Source organism: Pteropus medius, unplaced genomic scaffold, assembly GCF_902729225.1.
Source record: "Pteropus medius unplaced genomic scaffold, Ma_sr-lr_union100, whole genome shotgun sequence".
In the NCBI taxonomy this organism is placed as follows: Eukaryota; Metazoa; Chordata; class Mammalia; order Chiroptera; family Pteropodidae; genus Pteropus; species Pteropus medius.
Genome location: NW_024342475.1, coordinates 3,557,230 through 3,581,929, shown reverse-complemented (window position 1 = coordinate 3,581,929; position 24,700 = coordinate 3,557,230). Strand labels below are relative to the sequence as shown.

The following is a 24,700-nucleotide window of genomic DNA, read 5'->3' as shown; positions in this document are numbered from 1 at the left end:
GGTAAAAAGGGTTGATAAAAGGTAAAGAAACACTTCATTCACGCATTTGTTCATAGAATGACCTTTCAAGATTTTTTTACTCTGCTGCAGGGCCTCACTGAGGCACATGGGATATTGATGAGTGAGAGAGTTCCCACCATAAAGGGAGTCACGTGACAGTTATTCTCTTGGGAGGCACTGAAAGCAGCCCTTTCAAATGTGGGCAGCACTCTGAAACCACCTGGATTGCCAGGCTGCAATTACCAAGAAAGTTATATCAAAGACACAACCAGACACGATGGCTGTCAGCAACCCAGTGATGCAATTTAATGTCAGAACAGTGAGGAACCCAATTCTCCAGGAGGCTGAGCAGCCCCGGGCCTCTATGTAAGAAGGCAGGAACATGATCCTACACATGGGCCAGGGAGAGCCACTGATAACTGAGGGAAGGAGGCTGAGCGCACATGTGTGCGTGCATGCACGTGCACGTGTACACACACACACACCACACACACACACACACACACACACATACACAAAGTGCTATCACAGGGAGAGGAATCTGTTCATGGCACATGGGACAGGAGCACTGAGCAGGCTTAGGCCAGGGGGACCAGTGAGAGGATGGCCACCAGCTCAGAGACAGCTATCTAGGCATGAGACGTGCATTGCTTCAAACACATTTTTAAATGTACAAATGTGCACCAGAGCAAATACACGATGTAGATGCAATCTGTCTCCTGGTAAGTTAAAAAACAACTGCTTTTCATGGATGCCTCCTGTCACAGCAAAGGGAAAGAGCAGAGACATGTGGGCCTTCTCAGGGCCTATGTAACTTCAATCCATGCCATCCAGCAGCCTGCCACAAAAACACCTGAGGTTTACCATCAACTCCTTCAATGCCCTCTCCCACACGCTGCAGCTAGTTCAGGAAATCAGTTCGAAGTCTTGGAAGTACCCACACCAAACATAAACAGAGCTAGCAATCAGAAATAATCCTTGTTGAGATACAAAAGAAGAACAAGGAGTAAAGGCTGTGAATACCACCAAATCAGACTGAGGGGACTATGACTTGCTGAGCAAAAAAATTCCGACAAAAATCTATGGAATGCAAATACTCACTAAGAATGCACAGAGAGAAAAAAAGAGTCTGTTTAAGAAACCTAACTACAATTTTTAATGTGTTATGAAAAGAAGGCCCGAGACAGAAGCTGTCTGCCTCAACTGAGATCTAAAACACCCTTTCCAACAGCCAGCTATAAATTTCTGATGCGCATGCCAGCAAGGGTTCTGAACTAGGACCACAAGGAGGGAATTGGCTGAAGGAAAAGGTGGCATGAAAACTACTCGAGGAAGATGCCTGGGCTAAAAGCATTCACGTGTGCTGTCACTCAGGCAGATTCTCAGTAGCCAGGCACGGCATCTAGACATTAAACCCAGGTCTCAAGGACACATGGGAACCATTCCCTGGGTGTCACTCCCCCATCTCCAGAAAGAAGGGACAGGCAAGCAGGAGCTGGAACCTAGGAATGTTTGCCTTTTTATTGACTTACTTTTAATGTAAGTTAAATTATCTCCCGCTGCCGAAAATTAATCCAGTTCATACAGACTAGAAAAAAAGTCTTCTAACACCACTAACCTGACATCCTCAACCTTTAAATATTTCTGCTTCCTAACAATGAGGTTCCAGTTATTTATTTTATTATCTATGTTAATTCTAGTAGAAGCAAAGAACATATGATTAGTTTTAGGATCACTCCACACTGGGTACTCATTAAGATGTGACACATTCCTTGAACATGTTAGATGCAGCAGCAAAACAAAAAAGAAATATAGCAAGAACCATGTGTTGCTCATGAATGCAATCACTGAAAAACCTACCCTGATTCTTTTCCCAGAGGTAATGCATCTAAAAATAATTAAACTTATTGATACTCATTGAATCTGTCACATAATTACACACTGTACTATTCTGTAGCTTAGACACTGCTTTATAAAAAAACCCGTTCACAAAGGCATTGATCTAGACTTACTTGATTAAAAAAAAATTCAGCAAAAAGATTAAAGTTGTTCCATATGACAGGTCATGCAGGCTAGCTATTCCCCACTTTTTATTTGCTGTCATATATGACAAATGATGTTCATTTGAGGGGTACAGTCCCATATGCCAGTTATCATAATTCCCTGGGGACTAGTAATAATTCTATACCTTTTCTCTTCCATTTAAAAGCACAATCACAATGCAAATGAGCAAGAGTAAAGATGGAGTCCATTAAAGACCTGCCTTCAATCTGCTCTGCTTTACCAAAAACAAAAGAAAAAAAAAACAAATCAGTGAAAAACTTTGCCATTTAAAAAAGCGGGAAAGCTCCCTTGCCCTGGACAACACAAATGTCAAAACACTGACATGTCATGCCACCTGGGAGGTGGACTCCATGATTCCAATAACATTAGCGGAAAATACAGTGAACATCAGGTCTAGAATGTAGGGCTCCACGTAGGGCTCCCTATACATACAGCTCTATGTAGGGCTCCACGTGGGCCCCCTGTGGAGCCCAGTGCAGTTTCTTGTGCAGCCCCATGTAGACAGAGTCCCCATGGAGGACTCCACAGAACAACTGAAAGGAACAGGGCCTCACAAGCCTTTGGTGAGCAACACTGGACCAAAGAGAGTGAAAATCCATTTACTAGGTAAAAATGACTTAACATTTTCAGGCACATCCGAATTAAAAGTGCTGCAGATACTATTTACATGACGAAAAGAAAATATATTACTTAAAATTAAAGTTTATCTTTCTAGTAGCAACTACGATTAAGAAAAAAACTCTCTTGTGAGCCCAAACATGTCCTTCAGCCCCATTTAGATCTTTCGTGTCAAACATAGAATTACGGGAGAAAAATAAACTTTTCCGTTACGTGAGAAATTCCTAGAAAAATAAACCTGATAATCGAGATCTCTTTTACTAAAAGCAAAATGCTCTCAGAATACACCAAAAAAAAAAAAAAAGGTACGGTCGGGTGTGATAACAAACAAGCCAGAGATTCTGAGAAAATAAGAAAAAACAGTTACTTGAACTTTTCTTTTAAATTGGAAAAAAAAAAATCACTTAAAAGGACAATATGGACAAACAAGTTCCCTGTGACAAATAGGGGCAGTAAATTACTTTACCAACCCTCTATGTGAAGATTTAAAACTTTCTTTTATATGAACTCATCACTTCCACTGACAATTAAAATCATTCCATTCTGAATGCTGGTTATTAAAGACATTCCCTAGCATCAAGTTCTAACTTGATGTTAATGACACAACATGATACAGGATGACACAATTTAGTTTTCATATAAGGCTGGGGTTAGTAAAAGGCATCTCTCCTTCTTTGGTTTCTATTTAATCCTTCACAAAAGACTGTCTTAATCACCAAAGACTAGAGCAACCAGGCCTCCTGGACTGTCAACTACTGCACTTCAAATTTTTTCCACTTAGCTTCACCCAGAACCACCCATGTTAATTTTATAGTGTATAGCCTTGGCTGACTTTTATCATAATACTTACATATCTCTTTCTTTTCTGGACCTGTTATTAAAAAATCTGACATGTGCATCCTATAAGCTATTCTTCTACAGCAAGGGTTTGCCACCATAGCTGCAGCAGCAGCGTCCAACATCATAGGAGAAATATTACTGATTATTCTTCAGCACAAACACCCGAGAGGCAAAATGCCTTCTGAATTGCTGGTGGGGCCTTCTCTCCAATTATGAAATGTTAGAACTTTCTAGGTAAAATCCAGATGAGGGAGCATCGGTGATTTGCCCAAAGCCTAGCAGCTGGTCAGAAAAAAGGAGAGTCAGTAACTTCTTCCAGAACTTTCCTTATTGTCATCACTGTTAATTTTTGCATAACAAAAGAGGCGTGGGACTGGGGGAGGAGTGGGGAAGAAGTTTAGAACTTTCACTTGAGGACCAGAGTTTAAACTTTTACATGGCATCATTGGCTCCTTATAAAACTCTCCCCATTGACACAATGAATTTTTGTTTTGTGCATCTTGTCTCCCCTGCTAGTCGAGGAGTTAGCTAGACCATGCCTGTCTCCAGCATCTGGCACAATGCTTGTCTGGTCCTTATAAAGCTTTGTTGAATTAAACTGAAATAAAAACCCATGCGATTTATGTCATTTCTCATAGGCAGAAAGCTAAATAAAATCTCCTAAAGGTGAACAACACTTTAGAACTGTCTGAGGTCCAAGAGAAAAGACCTCACTGAGAGTGCATTCTAAGACAGAGGTCAGCAAAGTTTGGTCAAATCTGGCCCATTGCCTGTTTCTGTAAATAAAGTTTTATTGGAATACAGTCACACTCATTCATTTGCACATGACTGCTTTCACACTTTAATAGCAGAGTTGAGTGGTTGTTACAGAGACTGTATGCCTCAAGCTATAGGTAAGACGATGAGGAGAAAGAAGGGCAAATTTGTCAAAATAACACAGTATATTTCCATCTGCATGTTACACCTGGAGACTAATGATACCACCTTTGAAAATTATCTGCAAGCTTACGTACGTACTTTAGAAATGCAATACTGTGTACTAAAAACCGTGCTATCTGGTTACAGACCCTACTGAAAATAAGGAAGCTAGTCATAGAATCATTTATGAAGCCAGCACACTTTTGGAATTAATTCCCCTTACCTATGGCTCTTTATGTGATTTTTAATTAATAACACAAAAGTACTGAATAACTCTATTACTAAACTCATGCCATATTACTCCTCTTTCAACTTTAACAGAGGTAAAGTTATAGATATGGGATCTGCAATTCAAAAGGACGCAAATCTTTTTCTTAGGTCATTTGAGAATGTGAATATAAGAATGATGTTTCTGTTCTACAAAACAATATTTAAAAGTGATAATAACTCGCCTTAAAATTACAAATATCCTATGCACAGTGTAATTCTTTCCTGAGATTTAACATATCATACTTATTATTTTATGCTGATATAAAAAATCTATATTTTATCTAACTATAAAAATGTTTATGCTGCTTATATCTGAAGTTCTCAAATCTAAGTATTATGTTTTTCCTTTGAAATTAAGGTAATGGAGAATAACAATTTATTTAAAATATACCCATCCTCAGGAGCCTTTTGTTATGTATCATTACAAACAGACCTTTCTTTCCTTCAAAAATTAAATATTTAAGAGTTGCTATTGCTTTCTTTGTTCTGTTTTAGTTCTATGATTCTATCACTGAATAAGAAACACGCTCATGAGTATAGTTAAAAAGGTAGACCTTTGGTATTCTAAAATATACTGTTTTTCACATTTAACAAGAATGCAGTAATTTGAAAATGTATTAAAAACAGGTGTAGTGAAGTGCTTGTCTTTCATTATAGGAAAAAAAGAAAAGGTTAAAGAAAAAGGGAAAAATTGTGTAATCCATTGCCACTCCCTATCCCCCACTCCCTGAGCCAATGACAGGGCCATCTTTCTTCTAGATACCGAGTTTAACTGGACACAAGCACACTGTGGCCTGACCAGCCTCTGCTTCTAAACTGTAGGTAAATTCCCTCCTGGTCTGTAACATTTGCATAATGCAGAATGTCAGCTTTGCTTTTTGGAGGAAGAATGTATCTAATTTAAAAGCCCCTGTGCAAATAGGCACCCAGATTTTTGGTATAGGATCCACCAGTAAGGTCAAGGCTGAAGGTCAAACTCTACTCAGGAATTGAAGTGCCCACTCTCTTTGCCCCAGCACAGGTCGGAGTACTCAGTCACTACCACCAGCCATCTCAAAAGCATTCCTGGGTGCTTAGGAATGATTCAGGGCAAGCTGTCCCCATGCCTTAAAACCACGTGCCATTCCCATGGCTCAAGAAGACATGGATGTGCAAAGTTATTGGCCGCACCAGAGTTAGGGTCCTGGGGTACCACTTACCAGCCTCTTCTCTCTTATGAAAATGGGGACATAATTCTCCTGCCCTGAATTCCTCACTGGGTTATTGTGAAATTACCAAATGAGATTTTAGGTATAAAATTTATAAATAAAGAGTACAAACCATACGTATGTATTTTGTCATATGCTGAGAAGCGCAAGCTACTGGCATGACTTGCATCTTGTGGTGGGATCCCTTTGCTTTCTTCGCGTACCTTTAAATGATGCACACATGTAACCATATGTTTTGTTTTGAACTACAAAGACTTCGTAATTGCAGGCAGCCCTTTGCTGCCAAGGAGAGCCTGCTCTTCCCACCCTGGTCTTTGGGCTAATTTGTGGAGCCACAACCATGGTGTCTCTGAGCACACGTGCCACTACGGCTTTTTCTTCATTCAAAATTATATCCGTGAATGACATCATGAACAACTGCAAATTCAGCAGCAAATACACAACTGATGAATACACAAAAATAATGGCAAATAGCTTCCAAATTCAAATGAATAAACTTATTTTAATTAGACAGAAGCAGAACAGAAGTAGAATTGTTTTTCTGGGAGTACTCTAGGCCATTTAAAGCTAAGAGTTCTCAAACACTGCACAGAGCGCCTTGCCTAGCTGCTTTCTCCCCTCTATGTTGATGGAACAGACTCCCAGACAAGGGTCACATGTGTCCCTGTGAAGGCAGCTGCACCATCAGAGAATGCACAAATCCCTCTTCATGTCGCATGTACCCAGCAAGCATGATGCGTCATCAGCTAGCTGGGCTCAGGTTAGTTGGGGTCACAGGCTAGTCTGTTCTCTCTGGTTTATGCAGAAAGGTACACCAAATGGAGATCGCCATTTAAATTCCTCTGCAGATGACAGACATAACAGGCCCAAGTCCATTATTAAGTCTGCATTTTCTTCACAGACAGGTGGAAAGAAGAGTGGGGTCTTTTACATGCTGTGCACTAGAGTTTCTCAAGTTTTACACCCTTAGCTCCAAACTCCATTAGCACTTTCTCGGTAAGGTGGAATCTCTATGGAATATATAGACTAATAAGTGACCAAATATTATAGTTTCCAAATCAGTTGAAGAACAAATCAATTTCTGTATAGCCTGAATTCAGCTCCCCTTACGGGAAAGCAGACTATTCGGAATGCCCTGGGTCAGGGAGAGTTAGGAGTGAGGGACCACACATGTCACGAAACCGGCTCCATGGGATTTGTCCAGGGTTTTTCCCAGGAGATGGCCTTTCTCTGCAGGCCGGGGGAGGCTCTCCAAACCCTTAGGTTTTTCTGCTAAAAAAATAAGAATAATAAAAAGAATCTGTCCTCTAAGAAGGTTCTGAGAATTAAATACAACTTAAAATGTTTTATAAATTATCGGGTACATTACAAGTATGTTTGTGTAATCGAGTATGCAACTCTACGACTAAACACTTGCACTGATTTTGCTGTTTGTCTGGTGAAAATTTCTGGCTGCCTTCCTCACTTCAATTATATCTCAGTGTTTTCATTCCAAAAGAAAAAGTTTAAGTTTTATTTTTTTCCTTCACATTTTATGTACTATTTTCGAGAAATTCAAGAGTTGACGTAGACCTCACTAAGTAAAAAAAAGATAACTATTAACAGAAGCGCACAACTCCAATAGAAAAGCTTTAAAATGCTCTATATGCTGTTCAAAAAGTTCCCTTTTACACTGTTAATAAGAACTAAGGTCTTTACAATGGCTGACGAGGTTCCACACTTTAAGGCCCCCCTTCCTTGTTACCTCCTTCACTTCCTTATAACTCTTTCCTTTCTCCCTGTCAGCCACATGGGTTTATATTCTTATCCTGGAACTTACTAGCAATCTTCTACCTCAAGGCCTTTGCACGGGTATTCATTCCCTTTGCCTATATGGATTCTCCCTCTTAATATCTACAAGACTTGATTCCTCACCACCTTTAAGTTGTCACCTTCTCCCCATCTCCCTTCCCTGTTTTGTTTTCTAGAGCAGTTATTACTAACTACAATACTTCATGTTCTGAACACACTTCAAAATTAAGCTTGCTTCCTAGGTTTCAAAGGTAGACTTGAAGACTCAGTACCTTTTGTTTTTTTCTTTTTGGAAACCAAATCCTTTTTCTTTCTAGCTAGTACTTTCATACTTTTTTAAAATGGGTGAAATATTTTAAAAAGTATTTAACATTTAATAATTGGTATCTTTGTAATGAAAAAATATGAAAATTTAACAATTCGGTGAAATCTGAACGTTGAAAGGAGATCTAACCCCTTCTGCCTGTCTCTCCTGTCCTACAGCCCACCCTTCTACCCTCCCAAGCAGCCTTTAAGTGAAGTTCCTGTCGTTTTTTTTTTTTTTTTTTCCTGAAAGAATAGATAAAAGTGGTAAAAGGTAAGAACGACAGGAAACTCACCTGGAACTGACTTCATCAGCCTGATGGGTTGGAAACACAGAGCTGCCCAGCCAAGTGGGACTGCCCTCCCCCGACAACAGCAGCCACTGTGGCGGAGGGCAGGGGGTCCAGCAGAGGCAGGTTCTCAGAGCAGGAGGCATTATGGGTGGAGGGGGCTGCTGATGGCCAGGAGGCCTCCTCTGCACAGGAGAGGGGGGCTTTTCTGGGTAGATCATGGGTGTCTGTAAAAAGGATGGGACACACACTTTTAAAAAAGACTTCGGAGCTACCTCCACATCATTCATTATAGGTGCATCTTAAGAAAACACATCCTATTTGGAAATTATTAGGATGACTAAAAACTTAAGCAATTTTAAAGCATAAAATTAAAAAAAAAAACTATGATTATATTAAATGTTTGTGGATTATTTATGAGAAAAATATTAACTAAAATATGAATGTTTACTTTTTATGGAAGGACACAGTTGTGCACAAGCACCAGTATAAACACATTTTAAATGTGACCTTTCTCATATGTGCGGCTATGAATGCATACGGAAAGGTTATGAAAGAAGTGATGAGTTCACAGGAGTTCATATCACACAGATTAAAGAGAAAGTATCTTTTTAAAGCAATAGTTAAGGGTTAGCTAGTAAGAATCAGAAAGGAGACCAATAACCTGGCATTGAGAAGTTTCTGGAATACTGCCATTGCCAGCAGAGACTGGACACAAAGAGAAACACTGGGATAGTTATGAGGCAAGGCTGACTAGAGCTTAGAGCAGGCTGACATCTGGGAGCTAGGACCCCAGCAAAATCAAACTTATGGCTTCTCAGAGAAGAAAACTAATGCTTGGGGTACATCAGATCTACCCCGTGTGTGTGTGGAGAGAGGGCTAAACTTTTGAGTGGTTCCATCAGAATTTTCCAGCAAGGACTCCATAGTCCCAGCAGGGACATCTCATTCTCTGCCTTCAGCCAAGAATGCCTGAAGAGGGGGTACCTACTGAAGGACTCAAAGTGGCTGCCCAGAAAACAGCTTGTGTGGGGTGCTGTCCAAGATGACTACAAAGGCGCCAAGTGGACAGAGGCTTGTTTCAGATTCCCCTTGTATCTCACAGAACATCTACTCCTGTGTTGGTACACAATGAACTCTCAATAAATTGATCGGCTTAAATGTCAACTGTCTTCCAGCTTTAGGAAATGGCTGAAGACCCCATGAATTCTGAACATTCCAGCTGAACTGCAGGGACTCCAGAGTTGTGAAGATGAATGCTTATCACCCAGAGTTATTCTAGGAACTTAATTAAATGCTCCATGCCGGGGAAACTTGGATATTTTACAGCCGTGGTTATTTCATTTGGAACGAAGACTACTAATAAGCCAACATTACTAATAAGCTGAACTGCAAATAATGATAAGTAAAACAGAATTAAGGTGAGTCAGTTCTACTGCATCTTTAAAATTCTGCATGACCCTAAATACCAAAATGTTATTTGGAAGCTCCATAAACTTTAAACTTTAAAAGAAAATGCTTATTTAAAATATTTGCCAAAATAAATAAAATCTAAAGACTGTTTAAAAATTCATTAATGTTTATATTTATAAGTTTGTCAGGCTTTGATATCTAGTATTTCCACACCGTTCATTATTGGTTTTAGTTTTTCTGTTTGTTTGTTTACTCAACCAGTTCAAGATATTTTTCCGAAACTCACTATCCAATAAATTTACACTCCTGGATTTATAATATCCCTAAGAAGGAAAAAAAAAAATACAGACTTTTCAGTTTCACAACTAATATAGTTTTGCTAAAGCACACCTGAATATTTTCAGCTGAACTGTACATTTATTAGAAGTCTACTTGGCGCAGTAACAAAAGTTCTTTGTAGAAGCTTCACCAAACTTATTTGATATATGTTAACTGGAAGAGCATACGAGTAGCTTATAGATTAGTATTCTGTTTCATTTGCATACGAAAACTGTTATTTTAGGTCACTTTTATGCTGGAAAACAATTAAAAAATACCAACTATCATATAAAAATAAAATAAAGTGTAACATCGCCACAAATCACTTTAGTATTTTTTTTTTTTTTAATGTATCCAGGCTGTGGTGTTAAGAAACTAATCATTAAAATCTTCCTTTCCAGAGATTTCTGTTTTAGAAGCTCAGCAGCTCGGCTATACCCACAGCATACTACAGTGCTAGTACCTCCATTTCTGATCTTCAAACAAAATCAAGCTGCTCATCACATTCTAATCCATGCCATGTTTAATCCTGCTTATAGTCTGGAGGTCCTAAAGTATTATTTGCATCATTTTTAAATTTAGTAAGAACATCCTGGCCTATTTCCAAACTTCTCCCCCTACCTCATAATTTTCCCCCAATTCATGCAACTACCAACAAGCTCTTGAAGCCCTGAGCAGGGAAAGGGAAGTGAGAGGCCCACATGGACATGAGCTGGGCTCTGGCAGGGAAGTGGCCTGGATGGTGTAAATCACATGATAGGTTTGGGGGTGGCCTCTATAATAGACTGAGAATCTCATGTATCAGATGGTCACTGACTTCAGTGCCTATTTTCAATGACTTCCTACCACCAGCACTGGGCAATGCAGCCAGTGCTCAATTCCCAGGTCCGAGATTTCATAGAAGGGATTCAAACTTCACCCAGGGGAAAGCCTGCTGGGTTTATTTATAAAGACTCCCTATACAGCACATCAGAATCTTTACTCGGTCAGCTTTTCTATCTAACTTGTTAAGTGATCAACAGACCCAATGCTATAAGACAGAGTAGTCTGAATTTTGCTTTCTTCTTAATCTGAAAAGCAGTTTCATCACTCCATTAATCCCTGATAGGAAGAAAAGGCCTTCCCCTATTTTGTTTATCTTGTGCGGCAGACAGTCTCCAATCCCGTGCCTGATGTCAACAAAGATGCTGGGTAGATTACTCCTGCACATCACTTATAATGGCAGGCGCATGGCCCTGAGGCTGCCATCTGCTAGGAAGGAAGTACTCTCTCCTAGGATGCTGCAGAGAATGACAGCTAATGTAAACAAAACCCTGAGTCACCCACACAAGCACAAGTCCATAGATTCTCAATCACATTTTTGAAAAATATGGATAGCTCATGCATTTTTAGGCTTGCTTACATCTTCTTTATTCTTATGAACGTGGGGTTATAGTCACATCAGTAGAAAGATAGCATCTTCTGAAAAAACATTTTTCTTCAATATAAAAATTCAGTTAAATGTTTTTCTCAGAAAAAAAAAAAAAAAGGATCTTAAAAACAAGAAGGGCACTGGTGAAATAATCCACTCCCCAGAAGATTACCACCTAGACACAACTGATTAGTTACGCATCATTCTTCGGGCAAACTCTAAATTGGTTAGTTTTCAAATAAACTTATTAAATAGGTTAACGACTCATTTCTTCGGACTTATTCATAATTAGAAGTATATGATACTCCACTTATAGAATAAAATGTACCTTGAAGACACCTCAAGCAGTGACTGAAACAAAGGTTGACCCCTGAGGTACCAGATCAGTGTTCCAGGGTGAACTAATCTACAAAGAGGAAGGAATTACATTTTCCCAAATAAGGGCCTTTCTATCTGAATTATCCCAAGAATTTCCTTTCTTCTTTTTCTTCTTAATTTTTTTCTAAGTAAGCACATGACCTTGAATGTTTACCAAACCCTCACTCTTCTGCTTCATCAGCAACACTGCCCACATCGTGCTGAGACTTATTTCCAGATGTACAAGCTCCTTATTTATGTGCCTCTGTACTCTTTATTTCTGTTCATTAGCATACCTGGTCTATGCATGAAGCAATTTACTAACGTGTTCCAAAGTAAAAATACTTCTCCAAATACTAAACTGTTCTAGAGAAAACAGGCCATATTCTGGGAGAAAGTTATTCATCAGTACACAAAAGACCCACAGAGACAGAGCATTCTCTATTCTTTCTTGATAATATTTACAAACAGCTCTACCAACTAATTAAATCAGTGACCTTGGAAAAGATGCCTGACCTCCCTTGGGCTCTGTTTTAAATAACCTTAAAATAAGTCACATTATACCAATGATTCCCAATTCTTTTCCCTCAAAATGACCTTATCTTTTTTTCTGATTTTCACCACATAATGTAGAAAGAGTTTTAAGGTATTGGAGGTGGTGGTGAGGAGGTATGTTATCAAGTAAAGTATATAGTTTGCTTTCCTAAAACAAAAACAGGGGAAGACCACTAGAAGTCCAGGAAGTGAGACTGGAAACCCCCAAAACGTGACCAACCAACAACTCGATTCAATCCTAAACTTCACTGACAAAATGAGAGCCTTGAAAGTAATAACAACTCCTGAGCCTTTCAAACTGGCAGGTATAAAAACTTGTTTAAAAAAATTATGGGCTTTCCTTCAGTGTCCAGTCTTCCTAACTAACTGTGCCCCTTTTACTCTAAATAAATAATTTATGGAAGAAAAGAGAAATTCAGTAACTATCACCCAAGTGAAATAAAAACCAAAAGGTTAACTTGAAAGTTGCCTGAGGTGGAGTCTACAATAAAATCTTAATGTAACTATTGTATATGAGCTTCCAAAGGAGACACAATTGGTATGACTTGGAGACAATGTGATATAATATAAAGAACATTGGCTGGAGATGAGAGGATGATACCAGGTGGAACCATAGGTAAATGCTGGTAAAATGGCATCTCCTTATGGTTCAGCCCAACACTACTCTTTTTGGACCAGGAATCCTGGGCAAGTCACTGGGCCTCTCTAAGGTGCAGGTTCCTTGTTCCAAAAAATGGGGATTCAGGTGGCCTTGCCTATCACAGGGTTTTTGGAGTATTTCATGATATTGTATGTATGAAAATGTCCCGACACTATAAAGTGAAGAAAAAACACCTTTTGAATTTTAAACAATTCTTTTGATCCAAAGGGGAGAGGGGCTTGCAATTATCTTTCAATATTGATCAGAATAATGGTTATATTTTTATCATCTCCAACTTCAGTACCGTTCTTTCAAAATCATTCATTGCCTATCAAGCTTTGGGGTTGTTTGTTAGTTACACTTATAATGTGCAGGCAAAAGGTAAACTTATTTAAGTAACTACTTTTAAATTTGCACGATGGAGAAGGCACTATGTCACTACCAAATTTGCACAGAAAAAGCACTATGTCACATTCATAAATATTAAAATTATGCATTAATGCTATGCAAAGCATAAGTCACTCTTAAGATAAATAGATGGATTTCAAGGTAACTATTAAAACCACATAATACAATGAACCCCATCAAAATATCTATTTTTACACATTGAAAAAACTGAAAATTAATACTACATCATAACGATTCACTAAAGTATTTTTACCAATACCATATGGATAGACTGAAGTGACAGTGAGACCATAATTATTAAAGAACACATCATTATTCAGTATTTGAGTTTCAATTATGAAAAAATATACATCAAGCCTCTTGGAGCAAGGCTGGCTTAGATGTTATAGGATACACACACACACACACACACACACACACACACTACCTTAAAATATTTATTTCTAGAAAATCTAATACTCTTTAAAATTAATACTAAAATACCCGGTATTTAGAAAGTGCTATGCATGTGATCATTTATCTTTAAGGTATATATAGATATGACAGTATTCGACCAAATAGTCCAAATTTCACTAATGGCACAATAACTAAGGAATATTTTATAAATCCTGTCTGTGTGCATAAAGACTGCATACAGAATAAGAAAACTGGGCCAAGTTTGAAGGTACATTTGCCTAATCAAGTTTTATAAAGTCTCTTGGCATGTGAAAGTGACTTTCTGCAAATTTAATATTTTGCTAGTCCGATAGAAAATAAATCAGAATCCTTAAGTTGACTATGTTATCATTTGTTGTAACTAAATTCTACTTCAACAGAATTCAATGAATTCAATTCTAATACAATGCAGAGAAGTATCTAGCATTACTCGCACCCACAAAGCAAATCTCTCTAGTCAAACTTCTGTGCCTTTTATTTAAGTGCACAGTTAATATGTCTCTGTAGCTATCTAGAAAGAAATCGAATAATCAGTAGCAATTATCAACCTCAGCATTTCCTGTCTTGAGTGATGATTTTACCAGTTTTTTCAAAAAAATCTACTACTGAATTCTGTCTACAATAATCTACCTTGATTCGAAATAACCACTGCAATCTTGAAGAACACATTCAAATTAATAAAATTAACACAGAAAGCATCTTCATTTTAATTCTGATAGCACTGTTTTCACAAAACCTGCCACCTGATAAATAGCATGAACCGATAATTATGGAGGTTCAGAAATTTTTTTCATTTATTAAAATGCCAAAATGAAAATGCCTTGCCCACCTTGTACAGAAACATGCATTCTGCTCATGTCTGTAGTAAAGCCTACAAAGAATTCACCCATTATAGTGGCCTCACTGAAGAGCTGGCTTTAGAGCAGGGCACAGTGCTTGGCTTCCCTGAGTGTTCCCCCCACTCTACTTGGCAATGCACATAAAAGAGTAAAGTTGCATGTTCCCTTAAGTTTCTGAGGTGAAATGGGAACACTTGATTCTATGCTACCCAAAAAAACAAAACAAAAAAACCTCTCCACTTGCCAAATCTGATAACCAAAAGTTAACTAGTTCTTGGAACTATGCTTCTAAAGAAAATGAATTAGTGAGAACCTTAACAGAAAACCCATTATACCCATGGTGTTATTAAAATTTCTGCAAGTTCTCTTCTTCCAGAAAAAGACATCCATTTTAATACTAATAGTTCTAAAGAATATAAAACATTAATTATCTATTTAAAATCCTTTTTTAGGGGAGTGGGCCTGTGGAAGAACAAAAGAATAAAAAACTAGGTTTTCCTACCATGTCTGACAACCAAACATAACAAAACAGCGCAGGGTGACCACCCTAATTAAACCAACCACAAAGAGTGAAACTACAAGGTCGAACAATGGATGATTCAATTACTGAAAGTTTAAGGGTTCTGTTTTTCTTTTAATGCATCCCGCATCGAGACAACACTGTCAATTTAAATAAATGTATATTCTAATTACACATTTTCATCTTGACGATATCTCTTAATGTATAAACAAATCATAAAAGGTAATCAAAAGCATAGTTTCAGGATTGGGATGTTATTTTCCTTAATTGTTATTTTACTATGTAATTTAAAAACACTACTTGTTACAATTGATAATTATCTATGAAAAAAATCTCAAGTTAAATAAAGGAAAAACAATGGAGACTGGAGTGGAACTAGCAATCAAACAGAAAAGGCACACATTTCTTAATAAGGTAGTAGCTCCATTTTCAGACGACTATGAGTCTTTTTTTTTTTTAAAGAACGTCCATTCATAAAAGTGTCTTCATGTATATGTTCATGGCTTCAAGGTAATAAGTATCAATAGTGTCACTGGATTTATTAGCACGTTCCTTTAGAAGAGCTTTACAACTCTCTAGTTTACTATTTCCTGGACCTCCCAGGGGCACAGAAGGAAGAAGCTTATAATTGCCCCATTTTACAGATAGAGAAAGTGAGAAAGTGGGATTAAATGGCTTCCCTCTAGTCACACAATGACTCATTAAGCTCAGCAACTAGAAACCTGGTTTCCTGATTCCAGGTTTAGTGTTCCACATACTATGCTTCCTTCTGCGAAGTACTATTTTTGTTAAGGTTTCTCTTTCAATAAAGGAAATAGAACAAGTCATGTGACTTTCATTCATGAAAGCCTCTGTGTGTTTTCGTTAGCACCTCAGTTGTCTTTTCCTGGGAATAGGGTAGGAGCAGTGTACATTATTATCTTATTATGACAAGAGCTAGCCACCTACAGCAGAAAAGCAGGCACAACAGAAAAAATAAAGGGGACTGGTTTATCAAGCAATCTCACTGGAGCTCTAAAAATGTTCGAGTTCTTTGCTTTAAGACTTCAACAGGCAGTATTTTTAAACATAAATCATGACTGTATTGTTTCTGTGGAAACATTTCTCTTATTCCACAATTCTTTTACCATAGGATATGAATAGTCCTTTTATCAAACATAACTTAAATACAGATGCTTTCAGTGGCCATTCTTATCTAATCTGCTTGTACACAGATAAAAAAAAACTATTTTAGAATAAAAACTCCACTAAAAAATACTAAAATAGCATATTTTATGCTATGTGCCAATCTATATTCATAACACAAAAACATATAAAGTTAACTTTAAAAAGCATTTTAAAGCATAGTAAATTCAGTAACATACTTCTCGTTCCCCAACAATAACACGCTAACAGATTGGTTAGACTTTTTCTATATACACACACAAAACACACTGTAAGTAATCTTCCCGAACTTCCAAATGAGGCATAATTTAGAGTTAAATTTTTATTTATTTACTCTGGGCTTACACACACACACACACACACACACACACACACACACACACACACACACACACACACACACACACACACACACCCTAAGGTGTACTAACAATTGGCTTTAGAGAGTGCTGAAACCCCACTCTCATTACCAATTCTCTTGTAAACAACCATCAAACACTGCTGAACCTTAGTCTTTGTCACTACTTATGCAAATATCAGACACTACCCAAGTGACCCCAAATTATTCTGCTTCAGCATAACCAATGAAGTTCTTCCATGCAGAACCCGAGAAGCTTGATACAGAAACATATGCCACTTCTCAGAGCCAGGGCAGTGCATGCAATGACCCAGGAAGTTCTTTTTCTATTTCATCTTCAAAGAAATGCTTTGCAAGTCTTCCTACTAGAAATCATTTTCTCAAAGGACATTTACTTACAGTGAACTTTTTATTTATAATACCCCAAACAAATGTTTATGGGCATATGTGAGTTAAATAAAAGTGGATGTTCATTCTGAGTTTCGAAATATTCCCTTTAGAGCTTCACGGACCACAGTTTAGCTTCTACATTAATTAAGATGACACCCTTGTCTTTCCTAGTCTACTGTTATTCTCTGCGTTCACATGAGTTTACTAGAAACCCATTTAGCATGTAGTGCTTTTCTAAAAATGTGGTTTGGCACTATTGGTCAACTGCAGTTATCTATTTTGCTTAAAAAGAACCCTTTTCCTTCTTAAAAGTGTTTGCCATCATGCCCACACAGACTTTGGAAAAATAGCAACCAAAAACGATGCCTCATCTTCGTTCAGCCACCATGAAACATACAAACTGCTGTTTTGATTTCAGAATCCTGAATCCTATAGGTTGAAAGGAATTTTATACTGGTGGGATATCTTAAGCAAAACAAGCTAAATCGGGTCTCTAACTAAACTTCTCTCTTACAGTTTAAAATTTTCCCTAGGCTGAAAAAGGCATTATATCATACATGAATCACGTTTCTGAATGTATCTATGTTATCAGAAAGGCCTTGAATCCTTTTAGGCCTGTAGGCACAAATCCCAGCTCACTTCTCCTGTTACTGCAAGAACCCACTCCTGGGGCCCTCCTGAATCCAGTCCAGGTTTTTACTGCCTACTCCACCAAAAGCTGTAAAAGGTGTTATGTTCTCAGACTGTTTTTCTGATTAGAATCAGATTTCAGCAAAATGTACTTTCATGTTCTCTACAGCATATACCTATTTGAGCATACCAAATGAATTTGTGTGTGTACATATTTTTTCCCCATTCAATTTTAGTTGTGCTGGTATGTTTATATGGTCTGTGTCTTGGACAACGACTAACCCTCAACTCCCTGACATGCTAGCAATGTTTCAGACGTACCTGTAGTGCTTACTGTAACTTCAAGCAAAGTGACCTTCAGCTGAGAGTCATCGTTTATGGGACACATTCTGACAACTTCCAGTTGATTTAATTAGATGCTGAAGTACCCCATTCCTGATAATTCTGATTCTTTTCAGCTCCTATTCTATGGTTTTAATAAAAACATAAATAGCTTTTCCTCTATTACATAAAAAACGGTATTTACCCTACAGCTATAATTTTCAATCCCATGAACGTTATCAAACATATGCTACATTTAGACAGCATTAAACTGGTCTGTTTACTTTAAGAGCAAAAGGCATATGGATCCCCAAGCCACCCTGATCATCACTTTGTAACCCCGGCAGACTGTTGACCTTAGGCGAGCACCCACGTAACACTATCCACTACTATGTGGTTCTGTGGTTCCCACAGAGCTTCTATATCTTATTAGCAACCATACACAGAAACGGCTACAAAATTAAAGAAGAAATTCTCTTGAACATCCCTTGCCCCCCCCCCCCTTTAAGCCTCTCTCTCCCCTCATCATTCAGAGTTTGAGATAGTCAGAATGCAGTGCCAGCTGCAAAGCAAGCAGTCTGTCTCTTCTCATGGACATTTGATGAGAATGTGAAGAACAATACAGGGCACCATCCTATCCAATTGTTCTTGAAAAGCCCCGTGTTGTTGTCTTTCGTTTTCTCTAAAGCACTGATTCTAAATCCTGGCTGCACGTTAACATCTCCTGGGCAACTGAAAAATGCTCGTGCCTGGGCTCTGCCCATAAGATGCTTTACTTCAGTGTGTCTGGGGTGAGGCCCAATAGGTAATTTCTCAAACCTCCTCAGTACGTCTAACCTGGGACAAGGTTCTCAGGGTTCCCCAACCAGCAGCATGAGCACAACCTCGAGACTTCTTAGAAATGCACATTCTGGGCCACAGCCCAGACCTACTGCATCAGAATCTCTTTACAAAGCCCAGCCATCCAGGTTTCAGCAGAATCTCTAGGTGACTCTTAGCTACACTCACGTTTGAGAACCATTGCTTTTAAGCTGTATTTAAGCAATGTTACTATTTCAGCCCCTTAGGAGAAAAAGAATGTCGGATGGAACAGCTCCTACAGTTTATGTGTAAACTACAAATGGTTAACTGTTCCCTTTAGCAGCCACCAAAATGGATGCTCATTTCCTAAGCGACTTTCGGGCCTGTTTTTATAAAATTTGAGGCTCAGCAAGAATCAACTGGGGCCTGGCTCCAGGAAAACAAAGGGAAAGGTGAAAGCTGCAGCCTGGGAACAGTTATAAGTTCAGGGCCCTTCCTAGCAAAACTTTCCATCGCTCATATCAAAAAGAGAGCGTTTGCCACTTCTTTGGGGTGGCTGACCTGGGGAGCATATCCAGTGTTAACAGATGGGAAAAGAAGAGCTGTCGGAAAGAAGAAAGTGGTTAGGACCAAAAAAAAAAAAATCGTAGTCTCAAGATGACTTGGCTGCTCTTGGCAAGATCTTTGGGGGAAATGGAGGACATGGGAGCCAAAAGTAAAATAAAACAAAAAGGTTGAGCCAATATTTTGGCATTTAGGTCAAGGTACCAAAGAAGAGAAGAGAAATGAACCCACAGACACGCATCCACTTTCCCACCCTTCCTCCCACCCGCCATGAGGTCGAAGGGCCTCACCTTTCACAATGGTGGCCTCCTTCAGGTGATGGGACAAGAAGTCAATGCTGGCATAGGTGTTGGCTGAGGGTAGGGCGCCAGGGCCGGGCCCCCCACACACTCCACCGGTGCTGTTGGCCCCCACAGCGCTGATGAGACCCCCGAGGCTACGGGTCCGGCCCCAAGTGCTCTTGTCGCCTGACTGCGAATGTGGATGTTGCTGCGAATGCGGGTGTTGTTGCTGGGGAGACAACAGCCCTGGCTCATCTCTCACATCGATGGCGATGTAGTTGAGGCCATTCTGGAAGCCGGCAGAGGTCTCCCTGCGCATAGGAGAGCCACTGCTCCCAGGGCAGCCAACCAGACCCCCAGGCTGATTCGGTGTCCATGGCCGTGCCTGCTGGGGGAGGGGTGGTTGCAACTGGTGGGGGGAAGAGGAAGGTTCGTCGCCCCCACCAAGGATGCCACTGCCACCTCCTTCGCTGTTTTTCCTGAGAGAGACGTTTTCCACGGAGGCCGAGTTGTGGCGCTTCGGGTTGTGGGCGAAGGATGGGGACACGGGGGTCACAGTGGTGGTCGAGGAAAAGGTCTCGGAACTGTGGCGGCGGCGGCCCCCCTGCGGGTCTGCCCGGATGACCTTGGCCCCCCGGTGTGGGTCTGGGGGCTGGCCAGCCTGCAAAAAGGCCTCCACTCCAGACACCTGATCCATGAGACTCAGCCTCTTCAGGCCGGACGTGGGGCTGGTCACACGGGCACCTTCCGGCTTCGGGGGGGCCACGATGGGTTGTGGCGGGGTGGCAGCTACGCCAAAGGCCATCTCGGTGTAGTCACCATTGTCCCCAGTCTCCGAGGACGAAGAGGAGGCAGCGCTGGGGCCCTGGGATGTGGATGCTGGAGGCAGGCGGTACAGCTCCCCTGGGGGAGGTGGGGGAGGCGGCTGCGGCTGCAAGGAGGAGGAGGGGGCAGCAGGGCGAGGAGGCAGTGGCGGGTACTGGGAGGAGGCCTCAGGAGACAGGAGGGCATCCAAGGACCCCACCGGGTCCCCGCTCTGGGTACTCGGTTTGGGTGACTTGGGCGAACTGAAATCGAGGTTCATGTAGTCGGAGAGCGGGGAGCGCTGCCGGCTGTCGCTGCTTGTGCCCGGAGTACCAGAGCCCAGGGATGAGGCTGGGCTGCTGGCAGACAGCAGCGAGGAGGACGAGGCAGCGGAAGCCAGCAGCGGAGGGGCAGGCGGTGACAAGCGCGCTCCGGTTTCGCTAAAGTCAATGTTGATGTATTCGCCCGGGCTCTTGGGTTCCGGCGGCAGAGGATACTCGTGCATCCTGGGTAGGGTCTGAAGCCCCTCCAGGGACAGGCGCGTGGGTCGCACTGCCCGACAGCGTTGGTTCAGGAAACCCTCTGGGTGGCCACAGCCGCTGCCACTCAGCCTCCCAGGCGAAGGCACTACGGAGTGAGGAAGCTGGGTGTGGCTGCCCCCACCCATCCCAGCCACGAAGACGCTGGCCGACTGCGTGGTCCCTGCGCTGGCCTGTGGCTCTGGCCTCTCCTCTTCTAGGATGCGCCCCACCGGGGAGCTCATGAGTACGTACTGGTCATTGTCCCCACTACAGGTGTAAGGAGCCTTATAGGAGCGGGGCAAAGAGCTGTAGCAGTAGCCAGGAATGCCCCTGAGCATCTCCCCACCGCTATGCAAGGCTGCTGAGAAGTCATCTGGTGGGGTTTCCGAGGTGCCTGCATCGCTGGGGGACATGTTGAGGTAGTCCCCGTTGGGAAGCAGCTTGCTGTCTGTATTCTCCATGGTCAGCTTGGAACCACACCACATGCGCATGTATCCACTGTCTTCGGGTGAGCTCTCGGCCGGGGAGTTGGCCTTGTAGCTGGCCCCGTTCACTGGAAAGGCCCTGCTGGCCACAGAGGCCGGCGCTGGCACTGCAGCTCCTGTGGGGGGCAAGGCTGCTGCAGCAGCCCGTGGCTGCAAGATCTGCTTTGGGGCAGACACGCTGGTGGGACTCATGGGCATGTAGTCATCACTCTTGCAGCTGCCACTGCCACCACCCATGAGGGCCACGCCAGGGGTCATGGGCATGTAACCATCGTCCGTGCCCAGGTTACTGCTGGAGCTCCTATGGGACCCAATCTCAATGTCGCCGTAGTCCTCAGGATAGGGGTGGTAGGCCACTTTGGGAGAAGACGCAGGGCAGGACGGGCAGAGGCGGCCCGAGCTGCCAGAGAAGGTGGCCCGCATCAGGGTGTATTCATCCAGGGACGCTGAGGAGGGCTGGGGCACCGGTCGCTGCCGGGCAGGTGTGGTCAGGGAGTAAGTCCTCTTCCTTAGCCCTCTGTCCAAGTCCTGAGCTCCGTCCCCTGAGACACGACGGTAGGGGCGGCCACAGTGGCTCAGGGGCCTGTCCATGGTCATGTAGCCGTACAGCTCACTCCCGCTGCCGTCCCTGGCCGGAGGTGTCTCGGCGATGGACTCAGGAGTGTTGCTCCTGTGGCTACAGAAGGCTCTCAGGTCCCCAGGGCTGGAGCCGTACTCATCCAGAGACATAAAGCCGGGATCGCTGGGGGAGCCGGAGGCTGAGGCGCTGCCGCTGGAAGGCCGCTGGCCCGCGTGGTGCTGCAAGGGGTGCTGTAGGTGTGGGTGCGGGCCCGGAGGCGGCGGGTAGGAGCCCGAGCCGTGCCCACTGCTGGAAGACAGGCTTCCGGGGCTGGTAGCGGCAGGGGGCGAGTGAGCCACGGGCATGGACATCGAGCGGCTGTGCTGCAGGGCGCCCCCTGCCGGCGTCAGCGTTACCTTGCTCGCGCGGCTGCCGCAGCCGCCGCTCAGGGTATGCGAACGACTAAGCGGCGCGCGCACGGGCCCCGGGCTCAGGGGGCTCCCCGCCACCGACACGGGCCTGCCGCCCGCCGCTCCAGTCCCCGTCGCTGCGCCGCCGTCGCCCTCGCTGGCCGTGCGCACCCGGCAGGAGCTACATTTGGCGGCTGGCGGGGTGGCAGCCAGGCTGTCGGTGCGCGAGCGCCGCACCAAGCCCGTCTGGCTGGGGGGCAGGTTGACCAGGTGGTGGTGACGGCGCGCGCCGGGGACGCTAATGGGGTGCGTGGCTGATGATCCCGACGACTGGCTCTTGCTGCGCGGCCGGAACTCAAAGAGCTCCTTGAGCGCCTTCATGGCCTCTAGGATGGTCTCATGGATGTTCTGCGCCACCACCGAGTCGTCGGCCTGCATCCACAGCTCGCCGGGGCCGGTGACAGCTGAGCGGCCAACCTCGATGAAGAAGAAACTGTCCGAGTGGCCGCAGCGGCGAATGTTCATGAGTTGCAGAGTCACCGACGGCTGTTCGCAGTTGAGCTTCACGAAGCCGATGGTGCGCGCCGACAGGCAAAGGCGGTACACGCCCGTCAGGTTTTTGCTCTGACCCAGGCCCTTGGGCTTCAGGTTCACCTGCCACACCTCGCGGTAGGCGGCTGTGGCGGGCGCCACCAGCCCGTAGCTGTCATCAGCGCCGGCCGAGCCGCCCAGGGCGCCAGGCAAAGAGGCGCTGCAGGACCCAGCAGTGGCGGCGGAGGAGGGCGCGTCGCCGGCAACCGCGCGGCCCTCGCTGACCAGGTCGGTGAGTGCGCGGTACCAGCCCTCCTGCTCCTGCTCGTTCTCGGCCGCCACGGCGAAGTACTCGTCCTTGGTGTAGAGGGCGATCAGGTACTTGTGCTTGGCGTCGGCGCGCTTGTTGATGTTCAAGCAGCAGTCAAGCGAGATGACCCGCTTCGGGGCGCCAGCCTTGCTCCGCCACTTCTTCTCGCTCTCGTAGTACTCGAGCCGCGGCGGCTGCGGCGCCGGACCCCCGCCCGCTGTGGCAGTTGCCTCGTCGCCAACCGCGCCGGGGCCGCGCAGCACGAAGAAGCGCTTGTGGCCGTGCTTCTGCTTGCGCAGGTAGCCGCACTTGCGCACGCTGTGGTTGTTGTTGTTGTTGTTGTTGTTGAGGTTGGGGCCGTCGCCGCCCGCCAACCCGGGGGGCCCCTGCAGCGGCGGGCTCGCCATCGCGGGCACTTCAGGCCGCGCCGCCCGGCCCGGAGTGGAGGGACTCCGGGGAGCGGAGGGGGTGCGGGCAGGGGCGGCTCCCACCACCCCTGCACGCTTGCTGGAGCCCGTGTCCCTTGGGCCCAGGAGGTGGGGAAGATTCGGGGAGGCCCGCCGGGGCCGGTACCGCGCGGCAGCGCAGCGCCCTCCGCGCTCCGGAGCCCAAGAGGATGCCCAGCGCCGGCAGTGGCAGCCCCTTGGCTCGGCTGCCCGCAGCCACTGCCTCCCGGGCTCTCGGGCGGCGCCTGGGGACTCGCTGGCTGGGCCGAGAGACGGGGTCCGGGAGCCGCGGGCCTGAGCCTAGGGCTCTCGCGACCGCACCGGTCCCGCCGCCGCACAGAGTTCTGGGGTGCCGGGGTGCGCCTGGGCACTCGGGGTCCGCACCGCCACCCGGGCTGCTGCTGCTGCCGCCGCCAACCGCGACCTAGGCTCGTCGCGGTCCCCGCCGCACAGTGAGTAACACATCGCGCACCGAGTGACTGAACTAAGAAGAGCAAAACAACATGTGACTCGGCGTTACGCAGGCACACACGGCGCGGCCGCCCCGCCCCGCCGCCTGCATTGGCGCCGCACCCCCCGACGGACGGCGCACATGACCAATGGGAGTGGGGAGTGGGGGGGCGGGTCGCGCACCCCCGCCCCGCCCACCTTTCTCCCGGGGCTGCGTTTCCCGCCGTCCCCTCCCCCTCCCGCGGAGGCCGAGGCTGGGGCCGGGGTGGGGTGGGGTGGGGTGGGGTGGGGTGGAGGCCGGCCCTAGCCTCATTAATCAGAGGCTTGTTGTGGATGCCGGCGAAGGAGATGCCACCCAGGGCGGGAAAAGGGGCGCGCAGAAGGGGCGGGGGCCGGAGGCCCCTTCCCTCCCGCCTTTCTCTCAATTAATTGTGCTCGGAGCTTCCGCTCGGGATGGGATCAGGGGTGGGGGGAGAG

At 44.4% G+C, this 24,700-nt stretch overlaps 1 protein-coding gene across 2 annotated transcripts in view; it reads right to left on the bottom strand.

Annotated features, from left to right (window-relative positions):
- The window catches only part of IRS2 (insulin receptor substrate 2), a 28,520-nt gene extending 4,287 nt beyond the window's left edge, over positions 1 to 24,233 (bottom strand). Inside the window, exons 1-2 of one of the 2 annotated variants that reach the window (XM_039866284.1) lie at positions 19,717 to 24,231; positions 8,309 to 8,529 (exon numbers count right to left, since the gene is read on the bottom strand). In XM_039866284.1, coding sequence (XP_039722218.1) covers positions 8,324 to 8,529; positions 19,717 to 23,734 — 4,224 coding nt within the window. In that variant the 5' untranslated portion in view covers positions 23,735 to 24,231 and the 3' untranslated portion in view covers positions 8,309 to 8,323. Of the gene's footprint in view, positions 1 to 8,308; positions 8,530 to 19,716 lie in introns of both variants that reach the window. The other variant, XM_039866285.1, reaches the window with a different exon arrangement.
- Between the last annotated feature and the right edge of the window lie 467 nt (positions 24,234 to 24,700).